This window comes from Orcinus orca, chromosome 17 (assembly GCF_937001465.1).
Source record: "Orcinus orca chromosome 17, mOrcOrc1.1, whole genome shotgun sequence".
NCBI lineage: Eukaryota > Metazoa > Chordata > Mammalia > Artiodactyla > Delphinidae > Orcinus > Orcinus orca.
The window spans coordinates 9273559-9301062 of record NC_064575.1 but is presented as its reverse complement, the minus strand read 5'-3'; the positions used below and the strand labels follow the sequence as shown (position 1 = coordinate 9301062).

General features: G+C 41.5%; 1 protein-coding gene across 2 annotated transcripts; it reads left to right on the top strand.

The window, feature by feature from the left end:
* Positions 1-1713: 1713 nt before the first annotated feature.
* GGH (gamma-glutamyl hydrolase) lies at positions 1714-24676 on the top strand. 2 transcript variants are annotated; one of them, XM_004274978.3, is made up of 9 exons: positions 1714-1944; positions 4869-4983; positions 8648-8698; positions 12472-12556; positions 15847-15985; positions 18397-18503; positions 18587-18677; positions 22638-22775; positions 24295-24676. In XM_004274978.3, exons 1-9 carry the CDS (start codon positions 1836-1838, stop codon positions 24414-24416), a joined length of 957 nt encoding a protein of 318 aa, XP_004275026.1. In that variant the 5' UTR covers positions 1714-1835; the 3' UTR covers positions 24417-24676. The 2 variants fall into 2 exon arrangements, with proteins under 2 accessions (XP_004275026.1, XP_033293489.1); XM_033437598.2 differs by lacking the exon at positions 22638-22775 and having other exon boundaries at positions 1742-1944.
* Positions 24677-27504: the final 2828 nt, after the last annotated feature.

Sequence of the window (27504 nt, the reverse complement as noted above, 5' to 3'; positions counted from 1 at the left end):
TAATCTGCATTTCCCTGATGACTAGTGAAGGTCTGATTTGTCTTTTCATATTCTTTTCCAATTTTTCTATTAGGTTGTTTTTCTTCCTTGTTGATTTTAGTTCTTCAGTATGTGCTAGAAATGAACACTTTTGAAATTCTGTATTTTGTAAATATACCTTCCAAGTTTGTGCCTTATCTTTAATTTACTTAGTTACACATAAGTTTTCAAATTATAACATCATTAAATCTACTTTTTTTCCACTAAGATGTCTTTTTTAAAATATAATGTTGTATGAAATCCTGCTGACCACAAAAGTCATGAACATACACTCCTATATTTTCTTATCAAAGTATAATATTTTGCCTTTTACATTTACATCTTTACTCACCTGGAGTTTATTTTTGTATTTTTGCCAGGTAATACTTTAATTTTTTCCTATGTGGAGAGTCAATTTCTCCAGTACCACAAATTCACACTTACAAAGGTTCTGTTCAATTGTGTTCAAAACCAGCTGAGAATGTGAGGCCTTTCACAACATCTTTAACCGCACCCATGGAGCTTATCACTCATCATGCCCTTCTACAGCACCATTATTTTCTTGCCAAACCAGACTACATATTGCATTCACTCTTCTTGAAATACGTTCTCTCCACAAGTCCTGTTCTCTTTTTTCCTTACTAAATTGTAAACTTATGAAAACAGACTTTGTCCAATTCGTCTTTGCATCCTCCATACTTGCCAATGAGTTGATTTTCAAACACTCTTCAATTTTATTCTGAATTTGACCCTTATAGGTGGGAACGCTCACCTAGTATAAGCCAAATCTTTATATTTTGGTTTTCACTCTGTCTTTCATCTACTTTCCCACCAAAATATGCCTAGTGTTTCTAAATCTCTTTTAAAATTTTAAACAGAAACCTCAAAAAACTTCTAATGACTAGGAACCCAAGTCATCCTTCCTGCCCCGTTTGTAGGACAGTCTGTGCTTGGGGTCAACATTGAAGTTAGGAGGCACCGTCTGCGGGCCTGGCCTGGCCTTGCCCCTTTGCCGCGATGCCAGCGGTGGGCCGACCCAGCTCGGGGCTGGGGCGGTGCGTCCGTGGACGTGTTCGCATCCATCGTCCTTCCCTCGTCTTCCCTTCGTATCGTCCATAAGCCTCGACCCTGAACACAAATGGCAAGATGTGGAAATTGCCTCCTAAGTCACCGTACATCCTTGTATGGAACGCTGGGGTGTCAAACTTGGCTGCCAGCCTTCCTAAAGACGATTTTAGCAGCTCCCGACGATTTTAGGCAGGGGCTGCCGATGGCGCAAAGTTCTCAGGCGACTTCTAGAACCTCTCGCCAGCTTCCCCTGCTGCCAGGTTACCATTTCGGTCAGGCAGAAACCCTGCGGTTGCCCTTCGACCGCTGGACCGGGCGCCCCAGTTAGCTCTGGGTGACTTAAGGTCACGTCGAGAAAACAACTGAAAGGGCAGATTCGAGGACGCGGAGACCGCCCCGTGCCCACCCGGCACTTTCCCGAGTCTCCGCAGGCGCGGCGGGGCGCGGCGGGGGCGGGTGCGGGGGCGGGGGCGCGGGCGCGGCTGCGGCGCCGTGATGGGGCGAGCAGGGTCTCTGGTACCCAGGAGCCGCCCGGCCCCGGCCCCGCCCCGGCCCTGCCCCGGCCCCGCCCCGGCCCCGGCCCCGCCCCGCGGCAGCCGCGCGCACGCGCCGGGACAGCTTTTCCCATAGGCCCCTGCGGCGGAGCACCGCCCTCGCCCTAAACCCTGGCTCGGCCGGGAGGCCGGGGTTGAGTCACTTGGCTGCGCGCCGGCAGTACCTTTGAAAGGCGGCGGGAGGCGGCGAACGCGATGGCGAGCTTGGGTCTTCTGCTGAGAGTGCTGGGCCTGGTCCTTTGCGGGGCGGCGAGCCTTGGGCTGTCCACTTCTCCCGCCCCCACCTCCAAGAAGCCCATCATCGGTGAGGAGGCGGCGGGGGCCGGGGGCCGGGACCGCGGTGGGCGCTTCCAGCAGCTGCGCTCCGGCGGCTGCGTCCTGTCCTAGAAGACCCAAGTTCAGGGTTAGGATGTGTGCCTTCCTGTGTAGCACCGGGGCCAAGCCATCATTTGGATCGTGCTGAAATATAGCTAATTAATGCCTCGTTGATTTCCTCAACTCCAAGGCTCTTAAAATTGGAAGGGAGGAAGGTGCACTGTGAAGAATCCTGCGGATGGTTTGTACTTAGCTAGGAATTTCTACTGATTAAACGAATTCTATACATGCATTATCTTTATTAAAATTTCACCGGCTGAGGGCGCATTTCGAGGAACGATGCATTATAACGTATAAAAATCGAATTGGCTAGATAATCAAGAAATAATGGTATACCTTGGTCTTTGTCATCTTCAGCAGAGGAGGGCAGCAGCGGCTGGTGTGATCCCAATGGCAATTCTGTTCGGTGTTAAAGTGAAGCATGTCATTTTTCGTTTTTGACAAATGTATGTTTTAAAAAGAGAGTAAAATCAATTTGCATTGCCAGAATAGACATTTGATACTGGGCAGGGGAAAGCAACCCAGGAGAAATCAGCCCGGATTTTAAATTTGCAGAAAGTAACTTGTGTGTGGACAGGTAAAATGGTCTCATTTTAGCTGTAGTGTTATGCCTTTCATATTGTTTTTTGTGTGTTCCCCCCCACCCCGAAGATGGGCACTGTATTGTGTGACTAAATAGAAAGTAGATGAGCATTTTTTCGTGTATATTGGTAGTGCCCAGTTTTCACATGTGTTGTGTATCAGTATTTGGAACCCGGAATGCCTTATTTTATAAGCTACTTAAAATAGTGGTTAGAATCTCCCAGGGGAATTAACTCAAAGTATAATCTCATGTACTGTGCTGGGAATTGTGGGTGCAGAGGGGAGGGAAAAAGGAAAGAAGAGGAGTGATTGTTTCCCCTTTGCTAGAAACAGTGGTTTCTAGGAAACAAGTCCAGGGTCAAATATAGAAAAAGTAAGTAAGCTTTTGGTTTACCCTGATCAGTTAAGACAAAATAGTTAACTGAATACCTGTGTGCAAGGCACTGAGTTAGGAGCGCAAAGGATCAACGAAAAGAAGCCGCGAAATTCATGAGATGGCCTCAAAGTATGGGTAGAATTTTGGTCCCATTTTGAGGGGCGGGGAATATAGCTGAGCTCTTGTCCTAGGATGGAGAGGGGGCGGGGGAGAAGTTGGTGGAACTTACCTACTCTAATGTACTTTCCTCCTTTCTAGTACCTTGTGTCCACATGTCCCCAGCCCGCCTTTGTGGCACCTCATCCTTGCCTGTCCTGTAACCACTCCATTTCCTATGACACTCCCTAATTATTTCCCTGCCAATTGTTATTGTCCTTAATAAGGGCGATCTTACCGCTCCATGAAGAGAAAAGCAGTCTTACTGAACAAAGTTTGGCATGTGGCATATATGTTAACTGAGTGCCTGATGAATACCAGTTATTGTAAGAAGCTGGGGATACAGGTGACTGACTGATAAGGATGGCCCTGCCTGTCAGGTGGCCTGCAGAGACACTGAAGGTGTTCCAAATGGTGAAGTAGTGAGTGATACAGGCACAGGTATCCTCTCCGGAGCGATGTGTTTTGATGTGTCCTGGATGCCAGTGCTGTGCTGGGGCTGAGGTTTCAGGGGTAAGAGGCAGCCAGAGCGGTAGGTGGGCCCGAGCATCAGGGTCTGTAGAGTTTGTGAAACTTTAGGAACCCATCGAAGTGCTCAAGCAAGGAGGTACCCCTGCTGCTTTGATCTCTCTCTCTTCTCTCTCTGATTTCCTTTCCTGTCACTTTGTCCCGTTGCCAACACAGGTCTCTAGTCACAGGCACTCCTTGCAGCGGGACAGGCACAGAGCCGACTCGGGGCCTTTGCACTTACTATTCCCTCACCCTGGAACCGTCTTCCTCCAGATACCCGCATGTGGCTGACTCCCTCACGTCTCTGAAGTCCTGCCAACAGTGTCATGTTCTACCTTCTGAGAGAGGACTTGCCTGGCCACCGCATTTAAGAGACTTTCTTCTTTCCTGTAGATTGGAACTTCCCAATCCTTCCTTCCCCAAACACACACCTTCTTCTGCTGCTTTACTTTTCTTCTCGGCTCTTACCACCAGCCATCACACTATTGTTTACCCTTTTGATCTTGTTTACTGTGTTTCCTCTCTTCTCTCCCTTCCGCACACTGGAATTAAAGCCCACAAAGCAGGGATTTGGTTTGTTCAGTTCACTCATGTGTCCCCAGCACCTAGTTCAGTGCCGGGTATATAGTATGATTCAGTAATATATGCCAAAACAGTGAATGGTGATGTCATCAGATTTCTTTCCATGTGGAGAACTGGTTGGAGTTGGAAGGCAGTTGCTTAAGAAAGGATGCAGAGAGACCTTTTAAGGGGCTATTATAATAGTCTGGGGTCGGGGGGACGCAAGATATTAGTTGCTTGGATTAAGGTGGTGGTGATGATGTTGGAGAGATATGGATAGAAGAGATTTTCACTCCTTTACTTTGTTGTCAAGGAAACGATGTGCCTTAGAGTGTGTGTGGGAAGGGAGAGGCCTCCTTCTAGATTGAAGGATCTGTACTCTGAAGTTGATTCTAGCTTTTGTGAAAAAGGCTGGTGCTATTGTAGACCTACTTTGGGGGCTTATTTGGCCTCCCTAATGAGGCAAGAGAGAAGGCTGCTTAAAACTCAGATCAGCCTCCACTACTCCTTTCCCAAATTCTATAGACGTGCTTTCAGGAGAAGCTTCATATTTAATTCTGTGAATTAAATGAGTAGAGTAGTGACATTTCTAGGGTGATGTGTTTCAGTTTCTGAGCAGGAAAAAAGGAAATTGCTTGAAAGTGAAACTTCTTTTTTTTGTAATTTAGGAATATTAATGCAAACGTGCCATAGTGAGAACATGAAAATCCTGGGAAAGTACTATATTGCTGCATCCTATGTAAAGTATCTGGAATCCGCAGGTGCAAGAGTTGTGCCCATAAGGTATGATTCGATATTTTTTACTCTGAGTAATAAAAGCTGCAACTGCTGTTTTATCTCTAAAATTATCTTTTATCTCTAAAATGAATGCTTTCTCTCCTATGATCACGTCATTCAAGTGTGTTAACATCACACCTGATTTTTGTCACACATCTAATGCTTAGGAGTCTCTCATTAAGTCGTTTAAGGTGTGAAGCTCTGTACATCTGTCATATCATTAGACATGAGGCATATGTATTAGACGGAGCATGAAATGAGTCACCTTTCCCCCAGAAAAGGTGATCCTCATCAGACCGTGAAAGTAATGGAGTGAAGGCATCTACAGCGTCACTTCATCCCATAATATTGGGGTAAGGAAACACTTAGGGAATCAAGGAGCGTTCTAGAAGAGGACTTTTAAAACACCTTTGCGCTCTACTCTAGAAGTTTGGAAATTACTACTACAGCAGTGTTGCTTCAGTATAAATGACAGGTATTGCAATTTTAAAGGAGGTACATTATTTTTGTGATATAATGACCTAGAATAAGAAAATGATTCATGTCATATTCATGACATGACGTGATAATAAATGATGCATGTCATTTTGATTTGGAAAGAGTTGAATTTTTTAACAGAAACCTTGTAAGTATTGATATTATCTTATCATCCAAAATTGGTTATATTTGGGGGTCTTCCAGCACCCTCACCTAATCCATTATAAGTGATTTCACACACAAAACACAACTGTTTGCTCTGGGCAACTTGTTTTTGTAAATAATTTCGCATTAAACAATTGTAACAAAGAAAAGTACTGCTCAAAAAGAACATTAATACTAAAAATGCAAATATTACAATTTTGAGAATGGTACCACCAAATGGTTTTATGTTTAGAGTCATAAGGATTGTCTTTTTGCTTGATCTTTCACATTTAACTGTCTCTACTCCAAGATGAACGTTCGCTTTTGACATTAGTCTTCAGTTTTATAGTAGCAGATCTAATTTTTCAAATGAAATCTTATTTGGAACCCAGGTAACAGCAGCATTTTAGAGCTGAGGCAGAGGCTCTGGACAGTCCTTAGGACAGTGTTGCAAAGTTTTGATCCTGGAAGCTTTTTCCGCAAGCTCTTCTTTTAGGTCATAGTGCTGATAACACAGGTGGGAGGTGGAGAGTAAAAGGGCAGGTAGGCCGGTTCAGAGATGGCTGCTAGGTGTGAGTAGGCTAGGTGTGAAGCGAGAAGGGCTTGTCTTAGAGCAGTGGCTGTAGGATCGATGGGTAAATATTCTTTAAAAAAAAATCAATAAGACCTGACGAGTAATAGAATGAAAGGGCACAGGGAGGAATAGATGAGAATGACAGAAGTTTTGAAATGGGAAATTTTGAAACTAGGGAAGTTTTGAAACTGATGATTTGTAGAATACTGGGACTTAAGCCTGAGATACTGAAAACGTGACTGTCAGCATTCAGGTTAATTTCCAGCTTGGGTTCCCAAAGGTCACTTGAAGGTATATTGCTCAGAATTAGAATCACGTGATCCTGTAAAAACAATGTAATGCATGGCAGCTTAATTCCCAGAGGAACCTGCAGAGGATTGCCTAATGTAGAACGAGACAAGTGATCACACCGGTAACATTGGATTCATTTCTGAATTTCGGGTGCTGGGCACCAGCTTCTGCAGTTTAGAAGGAAAAGGAGGAGGATGGGAGACCTAATCCTGGAGCAGCTGAAGAAGTTTGTCTTTGGTGTCCTTCCGCCTTCTGTCTGCTGCCTTCGCCCTCGGTGGCCGGTGCACTCAGGTTATAAAGATCTTCCGCCGCAGGACTAGGGAGACCCACCGAGTGTCTCCCACCTGAGAGCTGGCATGTGGCTGCCCACAGGCTGCTCTTGGTTTAAAAATGTCCTTCATTCACGCAGTGCTTAAAATATGTACAAATCAGAAGACTTTGTAAAAGTCTGAATTTTTGGCTTCCTTTTTTTTGAAGGCAGTTTTCTGGAGCTCATTTTAAACGGAGCACGTGCTCTCCATTGGCAACAGCGCCTGTCACTCCTTTTCACGTTGCTGAAGCTGTGTCATTTGCCATCATTATCAGACTTTCGCTGTTTTCTTTAAAAAGAACTTATTGAGAGGGTCTTTTGTTTCAAGGAAGTCTGATAACATGGAAGCACCGTCTGTGTTCAAAGAATGTGACCTGGTCTGTTTTGCCTGCAAGGCCTCTGAGGCGCTTGAGTTTGTGACACCCCCTGCCCAAAACCAACAGTTAAGCCCCTTAATAGTGATAAACAGGGCCCGAAACTTCAGTCATGGACAATGGGGGAGCCATTACTTAGAATGACTGAAGTGACTGGAAACAGGCTGCATGGCTAGCTGGTAGGAGTCCCTGGAGCGCAGCTGAGTGATCTGAATCCATTCTGGCTCCTCATGGTGGTAGTTGCCCGTCTGGTTTATATATCCGTGGGGAAGATTCTGGGTCCCTGCTGGTTCCTTCTTTGTTGACACAACCTGGGGCGATTGAACTGGCAGAATACTGGGACTCACATTTCATCTTCCTGTCACTTCCCAAGTCACAGCCACCTGCCCATCTATCCTCCATTTAAGATAGTGGTAAGCAGCACTGCAGTGTCACCCACTGCTTTGTGGCTCTCTGCCAGAGGAGGATTATTATGAATTTCTGAACAGCACAGCTCATTTGGGCTTAGAGGAGAGCCTAGAGGGGTTTTCTGGCAAAGCACAGCTACGTCCGGGCATCATGGGTATCTCCTTAATAATGGGAGAAGTGTCCTAATGCCTCTAGAACTTTCCTGTGCGGCAGAAATGGACTGTAGTTGATATCTGAGAAGGCATTATGCCTTTTTATTCTCTTATACAACCAGAAGACTCTAAACGTAGCACAGTTCTTGCAGGAATTCATTAATAGGATGCTCTTTTCCCTTGTTCTTTCATTCCGTCGAACTTCTGGAAGAGTAACCTGTCTTACTGTGACATAAGTCAAGGTTGTAGCCAGTTGTCACAGACTAATCCCGTGGTTTTTCTCTGGAGAAGGGAATAAGATCATCAATAACGTGGTGATTGTTAGGAAAACCTTACCAGATGTTTGATGAAGGGAACTTCAGAATAATTACCTGGGCAAATTAGGCCCATCTACAGGGACCTGCATGTAGTCTGTACCGCCTAGATCTGAACTCTTCTGACTTGTGAATACACAGTAGTTCTGAGACCTTTGCGGTTGGCGGTAAGGGTGGGTTGAAGCAGAGACTTGGCATTTATATTTTTTGCCGAAGCTTCCTGTAGTTAAGATAGGTATGCTAATAAATCTCTTAGTCTTTACTTAAAACTGCTGAATATCCTTACTTTTTTTTTTTTATCTTGGCTAGCAGAGAAATTACTGGTACCCAAATCTCATGGTCTTTAATGTTTTGCATATTAACATGTACCTCACAATATCAAATTACATTAGACCAGAGGAAAACATGTTTACTTGTCTGATTAGCAAAACAAGGATATAAGTATGTGGCTTTCATGTAGTTTGAAAAAAATGCCTCTAGGAAGGCAGAGAGGTGATATAGTCCAGTATTTAAGAACTATTTTTCACCCGGCTTTTAAAAATTAATGTGGTGACTTCATTTAGAGGCTTACTTTTCTTCTTAAGTTTTGGAAATGGATGTTTTGTAATTATTTTTATTGTTTTCAGGCTTGATCTTAAAGATGAAGAGTATGAAAAGCTTTTCAAGTCTATTAATGGGTAAGTTGCCAACATTGGTTTAATATAGTGTAGGAGGTCTAAGCAATGCAAAGAAGTACATATAAATTTAATACATGTTTCTATGTAGCTGTCTTACAGTGGTGTAATATTAGTTTTCTGAGTTGAGAGGTGCAGAAGTCCTGCAGAGAGAAGGCAGGTTAAGAAATAAATGTTACACAGTAGACAACATACAATTTTTTTTAATGTGCGACATAGTCTTTATTCTTTTAATGCTTGTCTTAAATGTTTTGAAGCCACTTTGGGGGCCGTGGCATACTGCTTGCTTAGGGGATGTATAAGTCTTAAGAATGAGAATATTAATTGGTTATTTTTCAGAAGGTGACTTGGATAGAACTTGGAAAAAAAGTTTTATATCCTCTAGCTTCTTCGCAAAAGATATGACTGCTTAGCTCGCAGAAAAAAAACAACCCTCTTAATCATATGAAAAAATGTGCAATATTACTCACAATTAGAGGAAAGCTAATTATAGCAATTAAAAACCATCAAGTTAGCAAAGAGCAGAAAATGTGCTAGTACTCTGTGGTGAGGGTGTGAGGAAACAGTGTTCTTATCCTTTACTTATGGGAGTTGTTGATCCAAATAATCAATAAACAATTATTAAGGAACAGAAGAGAGTTTTATTCGAGCCAAATGGAGGACTATAGCCCAGGAAGAAAGTGCTCTGGAAAAACACGATTTTATATCTTGACAGAGCAAAAAACGAACATCAAACACAACAAGGGTACATTCCTTCAGGGTTTTGACAGACAGATTAGCACATATACAGCGAGTCAGCATGACCTTGGTGTCTGGGAAGGGAACCTTATCTTTGAAGGACTACTAGCATGGGCGTCATAGGAAGGGGAGACATTTATCCCCGTCTTCAAAGTGAACTTTTTTTGAAACTTCCGGATAACGTATTATTTTCTTAGTGGTTAAAGCAGTTGTGCAGCACTTGTTTGATGCGCCATAGGATAGGCTGTTCTAGTTAGCGTAAAGTTCAAGCCAAATCATGTGTAAGCCAGGATGATGTCCCCATACCTCAATAGGTGAAAATTTCTTCCATCAGGGTGAGTTATATAGTCTTTTGGGGGCAGGTTTTTTTGTTTTTTTTTTTGAGGTACGCAGGCCTCTCACTGTTATGGCCCCTCCCGTTGCGGAGCACAGGCTCTGGACGCGCAGGCTCAGCGGCCATGGCTCACGGGCCCAGCCGCTCCGCGGCATGTGGGATCTTCCCGGACCGGGGCACGAACCCGCGTCCCCTGCATCGGCAGGCGGACTCTCAACCACTGCGCCACCAGGGAAGCCCTTGGGGACAGTTTTACAGTATCTATTGAAATTAAAAATGCACATACCATATGACCCAGGAAACCCTTCAGAGGAATTTTATTTTACAAATATAATCAGCCCTTTTAACATATACACACTACTATATATAAAATAGGTAACCAACAGGGACCTACTATATAGCACAGGGAACATACTCAATATTTTATAATAACCTATAAGGGAAAGTAATCTGAAAAAGAATATATATACATACATACATATACATACATATATGTATAAAAAAATGAATCACTTTGCTGTGTACCTGAAACTAACACAACATTGCAAATCAACTATACTTCAGTAAAAAGAAAATAATAAAACAGAAAGAAAAATATAATCCCCCCTTATGTGAAGACTTAGGCCCAAACATATGCATTGTAGAATTGTTTGAAATACTTCCGATTTAGAACCCATCCAATGGTCCATCAGTTGGGAATTGGATAAAAAAGTAGACTATATGCATATAATAGAATATTATGCACAGGTTAAACATGAGGCTATCTATAGATGTTGCCCTGAATCACTATTGTTCTGTGAACCATATGATAAGAAGCAAGGCACATAGTGCTGTGTATAGTATACTACCGTTTACTTTTGTTTTTAAAGTTGGGGTGAGGAGATATGTATAGCATATATGAGGTCAACATAACAAATTTTAATGGTGGTTATTTCTTTTTTCTTTTTTTTTTTAAAGAACACCCATCTTTTTTAAAAAATTAATTAATTAATTTTTGTTGCAGTGAGTCTTAGTTGCAGCAGATGGGCTCCTTAGTTGTGGCTTTGTAGGCTCCTTAGTTGTGGCATTCGAACTCTTAGTTGCAGCATGCATGTGGATCTAGTTCCCTGACCAGGGATCAAACACACGTTCCCTGCATTGGAAGGCAGATTCTTAACCACTGCGCCACCAGGGAAGCCCCATAATGGTGGTTATTTCTAATCAGGAGTGGGATGGAGGGAGTCTATTTTACTGTAAAGCTTTTATAAAAAGAACTTTTTAAAAATTTTAGAAAACTGTTCATTTATTAATATATTTTTTAAAAAAGGTATGTTCAAAACAGTCGTTTGTATTCACCTCAGTTTGGATCAGTACAGTAAAGTTAGTTCAATTTAGTGAAACATTAACAATGCCTGTTATATGCAGTGTACTTTGGCATGGACAAAGATAAATAAGTCCAGGAGAGAGTATATGGTAGAACCTCAAAAATATACAGCAGGCAATGAGCAGGACTCTAATGCCACTTCCAAAACACCTTTACTGAGCCTTGTATGCAGTTTTTATTTTTGGGGGGGGGGGGGGGGCTTGCAGAGATGAAAAGGCAGAGCCTTGCTTTGAAGGAGTTTGTCAACCGAGAGGGACAGTCAAGTTTTACTTTATGAATGGACTTTGAGATTAAACATACCAAGTTTGTTCAGAGGCAGCTTTTTAAATACTGAGTCAATGAAAAGGGAGAACTGCTAATGAGTCTTCATTAAGCCACTTTAAACTGTAGGGTTTTCTGCTTGGTTTTGTGGCAGATGTTCTGCCTTATAGTTTATATATTTCCTACTAGACCACGATCCTACTAACAGCAAAAATTACCCATCTTTGTCTCTGTGGGCTAATACCTATTACTGAATGAACACAGTCTCAAAGGTGATATTTCACATGTCTCAAATTCATATTTAAGTATTTTCAAAAATTTTAATATATTTAATTCAACCTTTGTAATCTCTTTTGAATATCCTTAGTTACTTTGAGAGCTTTTTAGAGTTAGTTTACAAAGTTGATATGAAAACATAAATATTTTTCTCTCTCTCTCCTTTATGTGTAGGGTAAAATAGAGTCAAATGCTTGTGACTCCCCTTTTTTTTCCTAGAATTTTTTAGAATGGTAATTGTGTTCTTTTTCAAAATTTTCTAACACCATTCTTATTTCTGAAGAGATTTCAGGGTAATAATAATAAATTTAAAATTCCATAGATATTTAATTCTAGCCTACTATATTTTTATGACTAGTTTGTTCTTTATTGTTAAAACAGATGTTTTTTGTGAGCTAAGCCTGACTCATGATTATGGACCTGCAATTGATTTTGGCATCTCTGATCATCTTAATTTAAACCTAGCTATACTTGGAATTTTATTTCTACTTGATTTCTAGCTGTGTGTACTCTCCTCCCCTCCCCCCATTTATTTTACTTTAATTTATCCACACTCTATTTCAAAAATAAACTTGTTTATCCAAGAGGTTTGGTAGAATATGCACAAATTCATTGTTAACTGCAATAGTTTACAAATGGGTGGGATTGTAAATATTTTGTATTTTCTTTTTGCCTAATTTTTCTCATTTTCTCTAATGATCTTGCTGCTTATGTAGTAAGGAAAAGTTGTTTTAAAATAAAATGATTGTTTATTTTCTGGGAGTGGGGAGGGGTTGAAATGCACGCTGTTTGATGTTGTTTCAGGATCCTTTTCCCTGGAGGAAGTGTTGACCTCATAAATTCAGGTTACGCCCACGTGGCCAAAATATTTTACAAGTTGGCCATACAGGTAAACCTCAGTTATTTCTTATTATTCCAGGTGAGCTTTTGTAATTTTCCACGAGGATAATTTCTTTTTTAAGCACATGGTAATACTTTCTGCACAATTACCCTAGTCTCGTCACACCTTTAACTGTTGGGGTGCCTGTTCTTTTCCAGCCAGTGGCAGCTCTTGGCCATTTTCTCTGCGCTTCACTTAATTCTGGGCTCCAGGGAGCCTCAGGGCCCTGCTGGCCGGCCCTCTCTGTTTGGGCTCATTAATGTGAACCAGGCCCTCATGGTGGCCAAGTAAGCTGGCTTCATTATGTACTGGGCATTGTTCATGTGTTGTGTTTTTTTTTTTTTAATTATTTTTTTGGCTGCGTTGGGTCTTTGTTGTTGCGTGCGGGCTTTCTCTGGTCACGGTAAGCGGAGCTACTCTTCATTGCCATGCGTGGGCTTCTCATTGCGGTAGCTTCTGTTGTTACGGAGCACGGGCTCTAGGCATGTGGGCTTCAGTAGCTGTGGCATGCGGGCTTAGTAGTTGTGGCTCGTGGGCTCTAGAACGCAGCCTCAGTAGTTGTGGCGCCCAGGCTTAGTTGCTCCGCGGCATGTGGGATCGTCCCGGACCAGGGCTCGAACTGTGTCCCCTGCAATGGCAGGTGTATTCTTAACCCCTGTGCCACAAGGGAAGTCCCTGTTCATGTGTTGTTAATTCTCATCTCCTCTCCGTGCAGTGACTTGCAGAGCCTCTCGATTCCTTTTTAGTCTCCTAAAAAGACTGCTCTTGCCTTCGCACCATAGCTCAGACCCTGGCTATTTCTCCCCTGAACTGTTAACAGCAATTTTCTAATTAATCTTGCTGGTCCTACTATCTCTCCCAACCTTAAATATTTCCCTAAGAAACTGCTTTTAGCATATGAGATGCTTGTTTGAAAACTTTTAATGGCTTGGCTTGATGACCTGTAGCCTTTTATAGTCTTTGAGTCAAGATATACAGTGTGTCCACAGCTCACCTTTTCCAGACTTTGCTTGTGCAGGTAATTGCAGCCAGGCTGGTACATACTCTGTGTCCTCCTACTTTCAGATCTGCTTAGGCTGTTCCTTTCTACCCCGTCCCTAGTTTGTGCCTTAGCCAGCTTTTCAGGGAAGCCCAGAGACAGAATATCTTGAAGTTAGCTGTTCATGTCTCATCAGATTGCATGGCTCTGATACCCTTTGAGGCATTCCTCATTTCATATCATATGGTTCCATGTACTTAGTACATGCTCAGTGGATATTTTTTGGAAAAACTAGGGAACAAAACTGAAATTTTATAACATGAGTGATTTAAAATGCATTTGGAAAGCATATATATGAACATTATAAAGCCACTCTTCCTTTGCATATAGAGACTCATGTAACTGGCTTGTTCAATTTTAGAAAAAAGGAGCCACCTAACCCGTAAGACCCAAAGGCCTATTTAAAAATATATAATTAGGGCTTCCCTGGTGGCACAGTGGTTAAGAATCCGCCTGCCAGTGCAAGGGACACGGGTTCGAGCCCTGGTCCAGGAAGATCCCACATGCCGCAGAGCAACTAAGCCCGTGCACCACAACTACTGAGCCTGTGCTCTAGAGCCCGCGTGCCACAGCTACTGAGCCTGCGTGCCACAGCTACTGAAGCCCGCGCGCCTAGAGCCCGTGCTCCGCAATGAGAAGCCCGCGCACCGCAACAAAGAGTAGCCCCTGCTCGCCGTAACTAGAGAAAGCCTGTGCGCAGCAATGAAGACCCAACACAGCCAAAAATAATAAATAAATAAAAATAAATAAATTTTTAAAAATGTAATTAGCTACTTGAAGATTTCAAAGCAAAGAAAAAAGCTTAGCAACCTTGAACTTCCATTTAGCTGTAGCCACTGGGGTCCACAGGCCCTGATGAAGAAGCCCTGAGAAGTGATTTCTGTGAGATCTATTCGGTTTCACTCTGTGTCCTTTGCTCTGCTGATCACAACAAACAAAAGATGTGGTCCCAGCAAGTGGGGATTTAACGTTTAGTTCAGAAATCAAGTTTGGTGTGCATATGGAAACAGAGAACAGTTCAGCCCTCTTTTGTGTTTATTGTAAGTGGATGCAGTAAGACCCTTCAACATAACGTATACAATTCTAACTTCTAAAAATAAAATTTTCCAGACTTGCATATAAAAGTATTAAAATCCTATCTTGAGATAGGAAGTATAGGAATTAATGCTGTTCTATATTTTTCTCATTGAAGAACAGAAAAAAACTCCCTAACAATTTCCTCATTTAAAATGAGTTACTGTTAGGTTATATATATATATATATATATATATTTTTTTTTTTTTTAATTAATTAATTTTTTTTTTTTGCGGTACGTGGGCCTCTCACTGTTGTGGCCTCTCCCATTGTGGAGCACAGGCTCTGGACGCGCAGGCTCAGCGGCCATGGCTCACGGGCCCAGCCGCTCCGCGGCATGTGGGATCTTCCCGGACCGGGGCACGAACCTGCGTCCCCTGCATCGGCAGGTGGACTCTCAAGCACTGCGCCACCAGGGAAGCCCTGTTAGGTTATACTTTACAGTCTATGCAGGAAAACCACTGCTTTTAGAAAAGTTACAAAACCCAGTTTTGTAACTATCAGCACACGGGTTTAATCTTTAGTTAATCAGAAAATTCAGTTGCTGGAATGCTTCTCCCCCAGTCACACTGGTTGTTGTGACTTCCTCTGAAGAAACCCAGTACATTTGTACTTTTTTAGTTGACAGCTTTTACTCTCTGAAATTTTATTTTACTTTTGCTTGCCGACTGTTCCTTTCCTTCCAGATCATGGCTTTCACCTGATTTAAATCTGATTAGCTGAAGGTGGTATAATGGAGCTGTTACTATAAATTCTGAGATAATGGAGGAAAGACTTCCATTCAGAGTATGTTCAAAACTGGACAGTCATTTAAAGCAACAAGATTTGTAGAAAATGTGTAAATAGGCATTTATCTAGCATCATCCTTGATATTTACAGTCCCTGAATGTTACATGTGTTGTTTGGTAGTTGACTGGCAAATGTCTGTATCTTTCCCAGCACAACTGAGTTTGGATAGTTTGGTTAATTAAACCTGAACTATTATGTGGGAGCTTGATCTAAAGAGAAATTAAGTGATATCCTACGGATAGAAGAGAGAGTAAGTGATAGCCTACTACTATTGATCCTGGAAAACTCCTTAGAAATCCATGTATACCTCAGGTGCCAATCTTGTATGACAAATCAGATGTATAATTTTTATTTTGAAAAGCTTGAGTAAGCTTAGTTTTCTCTTTATTCTGCACAGGGTTTTGGTAATGGAGACTATTTTCCTACGTGGGGGACCTGCCTTGGATTTGAAGAGCTTACGTATCTGGTCAGTGGAGAGAGCTTATTAACCCTCACAGATACTGTTGGAATTAAAATGCCACTGAACTTCACTAGAGGTAAGAATTCTCTTTTGATCCTGAAAAAAATATTAACTGGGCAGGATTAATAAGTTGCAAATATCAGAGTAAAAATATGTTCATCACATTTGTTAATTTTTAAATTATTTGCACAGGCTGAAGATGTGAGTGATCACTTTTTGTACTGAGTCATAAAGCTGGCTTAAGGAATTTTGAATGTTGATAACTTATTGCTTCTAGTGACGTCAGGACAGTGCATGATTAAAAACTCTAAAGTCAGTCTTGGCGTTGAGTCCTAGCTTTGTCTCTTCTGCCTTGGGGAATCATTTACCCTCTCTTAGCTTTAATTTCCTGATTTGTAAAAGCGTTTACCTCTTGGGATTTTTTTGTGAGGATTAAATAAGATAATGTTTTCCAGGTACTCTGATAAGCACTGTAAATATTACTCTAATAAATGTTAGCTCTTATTATTATAGTCAGCATTTTTCCCTTGGCTGTGTACTCTGTTTCATTCCAGATAGGGTGCACTGCAATTCCATTCTAGTACCAACAACCTGGAGTTAGCACAGACTCCAGTTAAAGGTTATCTCCGTGACTAGACTGCCCTTCTGTCGGATACCAGCCACGAGTCCTACCCCGAGGCCACCCATACATCTGATCAGATGGCCATGAATCTTGGGATTCCCACAATCCCCCTCGGGTTTAATAATTAACTGGAATGACTCTCAGAACTCAGGAAAGTGCTCTGTTTGCAATAAAGAGTTTTACTGTAAAGGATACACATGGGGCAAGGTCTGTGAGGGAATATAGAACTTCTTGCCCTCTCCCTGTTGAGTCAGGGCACGTCACCCTCCTGGCACATCAATATGTTCACCAGCCCTGTAGCTCCGGTGAACTTTGGTGCTCAGAGTTTTTATCGGGACTTTATTATGAAGGCATGGTTGATTAAATCATTGGCCGTGTTATTGAACTCAATCTCCAGTCCCTGTCTCATCCCTGGAGATCAGGCTAGCTCAAAGTCAGACCTACTCTAGAAGTCCAATGCATGTCCATTGCACTACATAGCCAGGTAAAGTCAGACCTGCTATAATCGCGTGGTTAGTTTTTCTGATAACCAGCCTCATCCTGAAGCTGTCCAGGGGCCACCTTGTGTCACCTCATTAACATTACAAAGACACACCTATCAGTCAGGAAATTCCAAGGGTTTAAAAGCTCCCAGTCAGGAACCCAGGACAAAGACCAGACAAATGCTTTATTTACCAATCTGTGTAAATAGATCATGATTCCTGGAGGTTACTTGATTTCTGAATCATCAGAATTGAATGTTGAATGCTACCAACCTTTCCTGTTCTCAAAAGGATTTTGGATAGAAAGTAGTAGTTGTTATACATAGAATCTATAAAATGCTCTATACTTTTCAAAGCTCTTTCTCATATTATCTCACTTAATTACTGCAAGAATCCTGTGGGAAGTGTATGTATCAGGTCAGTCTCTTTTGGTTGTATGTGGTTAAAACCGAGTTTATACAAAAAAAGGAATGAAATCTGCTGAAGTAAGGTATCAGCGGATTTTTATTATGTAGGGCTCTGGGATTCTAATGGAAGCCATTAGCATCCTGAATGAGGGATTCATTGAGGGACAGCTGGCGTTAGGGCCTTGAACACCGTCAGGATTTTCTTATCCCTTTGCTGGCATATGTCTGTGTCAGACTCCAGAGCCTTCATTGAGGTAAATTGCTTCTTTTTTTTTTTTGCGGTACGCGGGCCTCTCACTGTTGTGGCCTCTCCCGTTGTGGACGGAGCACAGGCTCCGGACGCGCAGGCTCAGCGGCCATGGCTCACGGGCCCAGCCGCTCCACGGCATGTGGGATCTTCCCGGACCGGGGCACGAACCCTTGTCCCCTGCACCGGCAGGCAGACTCTCAACCACTGCGCCACCAGGGAATCCCATTGCTTCTTTTGATCTATTTAGTGAGTAGAATTATCTTGGCCTGGTTAATGTTTTTTCCTACGTTGTTGGTATTTTTAACCGTTTAAGTCCCAGATACCTTTGAAAATGTGTTAAAAGTTCTGGGTCCTTTCCTGAGAAAACAAATATATACACATGTGGAAAATTTCACCTATTTTTCAGCGCTGTCTAGAGAACTCATTTTGAAATCCTCTGCTTACTCTATGGCTAGCCTGCTCGTTATCACGTCTGAAGAATTTTAGTTATTTATGTTACAGTTCTACAAGAAAAGTGCTTAAGTATGGAACATATTTGGAATTGTGTGTTAAACTTATTTTGTGCTTGACTAGAATACTCCTGTGGAAACGATGTGTTTGCATATCATTTAGTCATCTGGATTATGTCTTAACAATGGCCTCTCTCTGGCTGAAGATCAGTTGACTTCAATGGATTTTATTTTTTCTGTGTTTAAATTATTTCTTTTTATGCTTGAATTATTTCAGGTCCATTGCAGGGCAGAATGTTCCAGAATTTTCCTGCTGACTTGTTGCTGTCATTAGCAATAGAACCTCTGACTGCAAATTTCCACAAGTGGAGCCTCTCTGTGAAGGTATCACATTAATAACACAATGAAATTAATGCATTTAGATTTACTACAGAAGTAATTATTTTGTTTTTATTTTTGCACTTTAGAATTTTACAATGAATGAAAAGTTAAAGGCGTTTTTCAATATATTAACTACAAATACAGATGGCTCTATTGAGTTTATTTCAACAATGGAAGGTATGTATCACTGCAGATGTACACTTTATTTTACTTATTATATTTATTAATTTTGATTTTATAGTTCTCTTATGAATAAGATCATGTTACTTTGGGGACTGAAGTTAGAAGTTAGGGCATTTTTGGAGACAGGAGGCCTGTTTTGCCCATGTTCCAAATCAGTTGTGGTTTACCTGGGTTACCTTCTATGATAGGGTGATGAAAAAGGGAAGTGAAGAGTAAGGGGAGAGTGGATGAAGAAATAAATGGAGAAAGTGATTTCTGTTTCTAGCAATTCTGCAGCTTAAGTACGTGCTGCAGACAACAGCAAAAAATGTGACTGACATACAGAAAAACATCTTCCTAAGTAAATACATTGATGAAGTGACAGTAAGGGTATTCAGACCCCAAATTGCAGGAGGTAAGTGGAGTATTTAAACCAGCCTTATTATTGAGTCAGGAGAGCTTGAGATGACGCTCAGGAACCCCCTCCCTGGAGAGTACCCCCGTGGAGCAGGACGCGGAAGGCTGGACCCTCCTTGAATCCTGCCTGCACAACTGCAGGGAGAATTTGCCATCCTGAACTATAGCGCTAAGCGGGTGGGCTGGTAAATCAGTAAAGCCCCGAGTGTTTTCATGACAGGCCGGTCTAGCGTGGCCCGCGCTATACTAACTGGGAAATTCGGCACATCTTAAGTCAAAAAGTGTGTTTGAAGCTATCTCGGACTGATAGTGCCTCAACGTGCGTGTCAGAAACAAACGTCAGTAGTGCTCTCTGGAGGAACCTACATTTTTCCGGGACTTTTAAGAAGTTTCCATATGCAGTTTTAAGGAAAGTGATTGGTTCACAGCCAAAACATCACAAGTGCACAAGGAAGCAAAGTACCATGAATGAGAGCTTGCAGAAGCAGTAGGTGGTCTGTCAGCTGGCGAGACTGATTGGTGCTACTGGCGAGGCCCGAGCACTGGACTGGAGTCAACTGGGACGAGGCAGAAGTAGTTCATGCTATTCGCAGGTTGTGGCCATGTCACTGGCTCCCTTGTTGGGGGAGGTCAGATGTCTGAAGGTTCAGAAACGACCTCCCCGGAATTCTGGGAAGGCTGATGAATGCAGTCTGAAGTGAACCACTCTGAACTTCTCTCTCTAACCCTGTTTGCCCTCCTGTATTTCTTACTTTAGTTGACAGCGTTGCCATTCACCGCATCATCTAGTGTTGGCTGCCCTTGACTTCCGGCCCTCATCCTCCACATCTAAGAAGTCCATGCCACTTGCTACTTCCCACATCCTTCTTGGGAATTCTTCTTCCCAGATCTCTCTATTCCTCCTGTCCGACTGCAGCATAAACCACCTGCCACCTGTGTTGCCGCAGGAGCTCCTAACCGTTCCACAAACCTGCCTTCCAGCCGGTCACCAGCAATCCCCCGAGATTCCAGTCTGACCACATTGCTTGGGGAGAAAGCTCCTCAGTGGCTCTTCAGCACTTGGAGGATGGAGTCTGGATTTCCCAGTCATTTACTCAAGGTCTCCCCCGCAGCCCTCGCTAGCCTGGATTCCATGCACCCTGTTCAGTACACACAGCCCTCCACAGAGCAGCACTTCTTGCCCCCGTGCTTTTCCTTATGCTCTTTCCTCTCCTCTGAAAAGCTTTCCTTCCTCCCCATTCCCTTCTGCTGATGGCCTCTTAGCTAGCTTTAAGAACTCAGGGCAGTGGTCAGCTCCTGTAGGCCATCCCTGCCCGTTATCCTTTCTGGCCACATCCTCAGTGCTCCTCCTTTATACTTGCTCTGCACTTCCTAGGAATGTCTCTTTGCACTTATTTGCTCATGTTCTTTCCTCCTAGGCTAAGAGCTCATTGAGAGCTGGGACTCTGTCATTCTTTGTGTTTCCAGGACTTTATGGAAATCTCAGTAGGTGTTGAATAGATGAGTAATTATTTAAATGAAAGAGTATTGGCTTGGAAATTAGGGAATAGGACTTCATGTTGGTTCTGTTCCTGGCTATGTCATCATACCAGGCTCATTTGAAATTTTTATCTTCTGAAAGTTTTCTGACACCTACTAGATAGAAACACTTGAGGTGCTCCTATATGCGCATTTCCTTCCTGTTCTTGATATTTTGTTCTAAATTAGTGAGCCAGGGCGTGATTCCTAGAGTTGTCAGGAACCTGCATTGATCTTTTATTGACGCAGTTTACAAAAAATGAGTAAATCTCAACTTGCTTCTGAATGTCAGTGTGTATCTCTGTCCTATCCATTCATCTATCTGAAAAATCTTTATTACAATTTATCACTTAGGGTATTTCTTTTTTAAATGAATTTAATTAATTAATTAATTTATTTATTTATGGCTGTGTTGGTTCTTTGTTGCTGCATGCAGGCTTTCTCTGATTGCGGTGAGCGGGGGCTACTCTTCGTTGAGGTGCACGGGCTTCTCATTGCGGTGGCTTCTCTTGTTGCAGAGTACGAGCTGTAGGCACGTGGGCTTCAGTAGTTGCGGTGCGTGGGCTCAGTAGTCGTGCCTCTTGGGCTCTAGAGCGCAGGCTCAGTAGTTGTGGCACACGGGCTTCATTGATCCGCGGCATGTGGGATCTTCCCGGACCAGGGCTTGAACCTGTGTCCCCTGCATTGGCAGGCGGATTCTTAACCACTGCACCACCACTTAGGGTATTTCTTATTCTAAATAATACTTTTCATATCTCAAAGAAATATATTAGAAGATCTGCCTTTCAGTTACCTATGTGTAACAGTTAATTTCCTGGTCATCCAGCCCATGGGTCTCCTGCTGGTGGCATCACATGTGGTTCAAGACAGAGAAAGAGAGTATGTCACAAAGAAGTGGGGGTGGGGGAAGGGCGCAGTGGGGAGGGATGGAGTAGAGTGACCGGAGCTGCTTGCTGGTAGGTTCTTTTCTCTTGTGAATCTAGACTGAAGAAGGCTAGGATAAAGTAGGTTTCCTTCTTCTGACATGATCTCTCTTAGCAGAGTCTCATGGGATATGCGGACAGTGCCCTTTTCCCTAGATATCTCTACTTTTGGATAATTCATTTCTCTAAGTATTTTCCTGTAGTAGTCAGGGTTATAATTTCAAAGCAAGAATAATAGAGGGAGGATTTTTTTTTCAATTAAAATGAGGAAAGGCATATGTGAAGAGAAAAAGAGATGAGTGTAGATATTTCTCAGAAGGTAAATATTACACATATATTTTTAAAAATTATGGAATTTTAAAGCCATATTTAGAAGTAGAGAGAGTAATATAATGATCCCCTGGGTACCTTTCTCTAAGCTTCAACAACTATCACATTTATGTGGCCATTGTTGTTTCATATCTATTTTCTCTTCATACCAGCTTAGTTTTTGGAGTAAATCCTAGGGATCGTATCATTTTTGTATATAAAGATATTTAAGAATTCTAAAAATAAGTGAAGTACATTACCAAAAATCTTTCACACCAAATTTAAACTTTTAAAAACTATTTAAAAATTGGCAGCATGAAACCATGAACCTTTCCATAGACTGAGAGACACAGTTGAGCCTGAGACTTATGTAAAAGGGCACTAAAGATGCTGGCGTAGTTCATGCTCATGTGAATGTCATTATAGGAGGGGATGAAAATGCGGTATGAAGTGGGGGGAAGAGAGTTGTAGAAGAAACTTGTGACTAATCAGATGTGCGGTTTACTATTGAGCTGGGATATATTCAAAGGCTCAGTTATTTCACTCTACTCTGATCACCTAGTAAACGGAATCATATTTCAAATTATAAAAGGTTGTAAGTCAGTGAAATATTGTATTGTGAACTTTCACATTGACTGTGAACTGAAATTGTTTGTGTCTGAGAGAATGTGCACAGTTTAATTTTGTCTGACATTGGGTGTTATAAAAATAATGTTTTACACAGCATGTAAAACATAATTTAATTGTTAAGTAACATCCCAGACCATTGTTACTACTTAATATTCACCAGTCTATGTTCTTTGTGCAGGATACCAGTATCCGGTATATGGTGTCCAGTGGCACCCAGAGAAAGCTCCTTATGAGTGGGGCAAATTAAAAGGCATTTCCCATGCGCCTAATGCTGTGAGGGCTGCATTTTATTTAGCAGAGTTCTTTGTGGCTGAAGGTAATATGGGGCAGGGGTTATAATTTTGTCTCTCTAGTGTGGTTTTGAAGGAAATTGCCCTCATCTGAACTTCTGTGTACTTTTACTCTATAAATGTTTTGTAGGTTTAACTTTTAAAAAAATTAATTCATGTGAAAGCCCTGAAATTGAGATATTAGTCATTCAAATCAAACCAGGACAGTTCTTTCAGTTAACGGTACTGTACAGTCTAAAGTGGGCTGATTTCCTAAACAACAGCATAAAGATTGTTTTGTTTTGTTTTCTTGAATCCTTTTTTTTTTAGATTCCCCTCCAATTACTCTTTTTAGGGATAATGATTTAATTATGACATTCTCTGAGGATTAGATCTTACTTTTCCAAGACAGTTATGTAAATTGACTCTATACTCATCAGTCTGTGGTTTTAAGGCTGCCTATCTGTAGGTATTGGCACAGTGGAGAAAGTTAATACGCTTTGCCTGCTTTTTCATGATGAAAACACAGGCATAGTCATGCTAGGTTATGTTTGTGGGTAAATTGAGAATTTGGTTATAGATGCTTGGGTTTTAGTTGAGTGATACGGGTGTAAGACAGAGCTACGAACACAACTTGCAAGGGATTAGGGCGTCGCTCTGGCAAGTCGCGGCCCCGGGAAGATTTCCATGAACTTTGTTTGCATCCTCCCTTCACGCTTGCCCTGAGGTTTTATCAACCCTCCGTCCACACTCGCAGGTAAAGTGCTTCCTCCTGAGTTCACTGTGGTTTAGAATTGTGCTCCGGTGAACGGGTCATTTCATTACAAAAACCCCAGATTAAAAAATAGTTCTCCCAGGTGTAGTATTAGTCCCAGGAAACATTTTCATGTCGTTTGTATAGGAGTGATGAGAACAGCAGAGAGCAGAGCAAGGCTCCCTGCAGCAGTATCACAGGAACGGCTACATGGCCTTCATTTTCCAACATCCCTCTTTCTAAAAATGCCACGGAGGCCTGTATTTACTTTATTTTGACTTTAGGGTAAAGTCTGAGCCCTCACCCCCTCACACCTAAAGTTTCACCATGCGACTTCTTTGTGCCTCCTTGCTTTTCAAATTTCTGCCTTACCTGGGGGAGATGCCTCCCTTCTCCCCTGCCTCAGCTTTGCCAGTTTCTCCATCCTCTTGAAGCGTCCTCCTGATTAGTCTATAAAAACTTCTGTGTGGTGACTAGACAAGACTTCTTGAGCGTTAGGACCTTGCCTTGTGGATGTCGCCATCCCCAGGCCCTACATCAAGCTATGCACACAGTAGGCGTGTAGTAGGTGTTTGAATGAAAGGGGAGTGAGCGCCACGTGGGGTCTGGTGCAGGGTTAGCACGGCTGCTGTCAGGAAGGCTCTACTCCAAATCAGGTGCTGCTTTATTTGGGGGAATTTGGTAAGACGTTTCTCCTTTTTGCTGGTATTATCCCACTTAATAATGCTGACTATAGGAAGAAATATTTTAAAGTAGCCTTTTGAAAATTGTATCCTATCTTTTTAAAAATTAACGCTTTCTTTTTCTTGCAGCTCGGAAAAACAATCACCATTTTGAATCTGATGTTGAAGAGGGCAAAGCACTGATTTATCAGTACCGTCCAGTTTATACTGGGAACATTTCTTCGTTTCAGCAAAGTTATATATTTGATTGAAAGCCTTCAATGTGTTAACAGAGAAATTTTGATTAACTCCATGATTAAACTGTTGTAATAACTTGTTACTCATGACGATAATAGAAGGCCACAGAGATTCCTTTTCTATGATGTTACTGGCTCTGATTCTTCATTCAGTATATTTGACTATATCACATTTGATAATCAGTCAGTGAGACAGATACATAATCTGAGTGTTTTTCATGGAAAAGCTTTCTTTTATCTGAAGATTAGAAAAAAATAAATTTATTAAAAATACAGATATTTCATTTTTTCTAATTGATTCTGGAAATACATACCACTCCCTACCCATCCACCTACCTCATCCTTGCTGAAGACTCTTTATTTTTTTTATTAATTTTTATTGAGTTATAATTAACATACAACATTATATGAGTTTTAGATGTGCAACATAGTGATTTGATATTTGTATACATTATAAAATGATCATCACAATAAGTCCAGTTAATGTCACCATAGGAGATTGTTACAGTATCATTGACTGTATTTTCTCTGTGTATATTACATCTTCAGGACTTAACTTATTTTGTAACTGGAAGTTTATATCTCTTAATCCCCTTTACCTACTCTGCCCTACCCCCTGCCTTTCTCCCCTCTGGCGACTACCTGTTCATTCTCTGTATCTATGACTGTTTCTGTGTAGATGTGTTTGTTCATTTGTTTTATTTTTTAGATCACATATATAACTAAAATCACTCAGCATTTGTCTTTCTCTGTCTGACTTATTTCACTTAGAATAATACCCTCCGGATGCATCTATGTTGCCACAAATGGCAAGATTTCATTCTTTTTTATAGCTGAATAATATTCCAGTGTGTGTGTGTGTATACATAATGGAATGTATATATATGTATACATATATATGGAATATATATACATACATATGTGTATGTATACCTATGTATATATGTTTGTATATATGTATATTTATTGGGTTGGCCAAAAAGTGCCTTCAGTTTTCAAGTAAAAATAAAAGACACATTTTTCATTTTCACCAAGAACTTTATTGAACAACATATTCACCCTTTTATTCCACTACCTTCTGCCATTTTTCAGGCAACTTCATAATTCCATCTTCCCAGAACATTTTACCTTTTTGAGCAAAGAACTGTACCAGGTACCTTTTACAGTCTTCCGGGGAATTAAAATTTTTTCCATTAAGAGAATTTTGTGAAGACCTAAATAAATGGAAATCCGAAGGTGCAATGCCCCGTGAATACGGCAGATGAATCAGAACTTCCCAGCCAAGCTGTAACAGTTTTTGCCTGGTCATCAAAGAAACATGCGGTCTTGCAGTATCCTGATGGAAGATTACACGTTTTCTGTTGACTAATTCCAGGTGTTTTTTGTTGAGTGCTGCTTTCAGTTGGTCTAATTGGGAGCAGTACGTGTTGGAGTTAATCGTTTCGTTTTCCAGAAGGAGCTCGTAATAGAGGACTCCCAATCGCACCATATATACAACATCACCTTCTTCGGATGGAGACCAGCCTTTGGTGTGGTGGGTGGTGGTTTATTTCACTTGCCCCATGATCTCTTCCGTTCCACATTGTTGTGCAGTATCCACTTTTCATCGCCCACCACAATTTGTTTTAAAAACGGAACATTATTGTTAACGATTAAGTAGAGAATCACATGCGGAAATATGTGAAGGTTTTTTTCCGTTTAACTTAAGTGGAACTCAGACATCAAAACAACATAACCAAGTGGGTGCAAATGATTTTCAGCGCTTGATTTGGTTATTTTGAGAATGTCGGCTATCTCCCACGTGGTATAACGTTGATTGTTCTCAGTTAATGTCTCGACTTGATCGCTATCAACTTCGACTGGTCTACCTGACCGTGGAGCATCATCCAGTGAGAAATCTCCAGCACAAACCTTCGCAAACCGCTTTTGACACGTTCGATCAGTCACAGTCAGTCTCCATACGTGGCACAAATCCTTTTTTTGCGTTTCAGTTGCGTTTTTACCTTTCTTGAAATAGTAAAGCATGATATGCCGAAATGTTTTTTTCTTCCATATTCAATACTAAAATGACCACACAAAAATTTACCAATTTTGCTAATTTTTTTAATGCACTTTGATATGACAGCTGTCACGTTAACAATCTAATAAAATTGTTTTGAATGAAGTTAAAGACAACTAAGTGCTACTAGAGCCATCGTAGGCAGAAAACCAAACGAACATTTTGGCCAACCCCAGTATATGTATGTATGCATGTATGTGTGTATATATATATACTGCATCTTCATTCATCGTGAAGTGTCTATCCATAGACACTTAGGTGGCTTCTGTATCTTGGCTATTGTAAATAATGCTGCAGTGAACATGGGTACATAAATCTTTTCAAATTACTGGCCTTTGTTTTCTTCAGATAGATACCCAGGAGTGGAACTGCTGGATCATATGGTGGTTCTAATTTTAGTTTTTCGAGGAAACTCCATCCTGTTTTCCATAGTGGCTACACCAGTTTACATTCCCACCAACAGTGCATGAGGGTTCTTTTTCCTGCACATCCTCACCAACACTTGTTCTTTGTCTTTTTTTTTTTTAACGTCTTTATTGGAGTATAATTGCTTTACAATGGTGTGTTAGTTTCTGCTTTACAACAAAATGAATCAGTTATATATATACATATGTTCCCGTATCTCTTCCCTCTTGCGTTTCCCTCCCTCCCACCCTCCCTATGCCACCCCTGCAGGCGGTCACAAAGCATCGAGCTGATCTCCCTGTGCTATGCGGCTGCTTCCCACTAGCTATCTACCTTACGTTTGGTAGTGTATATATGTCCATGCCTCTCTAGTGCTTTGTCACAGCTTACCCTCCCCCCCCCCATATCCTCAAGTCCATTCTCTAGTAGGTCTGTGTCTTTATTCCTGTCTTACCTCTAGGTTCTTCAAGATATTTTTTTTTCCTAAATTCCATATATATGTGTTAGCATACGGTATTTGTCTCTCTCTTTCTGACTTACTTCACTCTGTATGACAGACTCTAGGTCTATCCACCTCATTACAAATAGCTCAATTTCATTTCTTTTTATGGCTGAGTAATATTCCATTGTATATATGTG

Bases quoted from the DNA above. Each gene is read 5' to 3' on its own strand.
- GGH (XM_004274978.3), top strand. From the start codon at position 1,836: ATGGCGAGCTTGGGTCTTCTGCTGAGAGTGCTGGGCCTGGTCCTTTGC. The intron at 4,984-8,647 runs GTATGATTCGAT...TATTGTTTTCAG, and splicing joins GCAAGAGTTGTGCCCATAAG to GCTTGATCTTAAAGATGAAG. The intron at 18,678-22,637 runs GTATGTATCACT...TTCTTTGTGCAG, and splicing joins GTTTATTTCAACAATGGAAG to GATACCAGTATCCGGTATAT.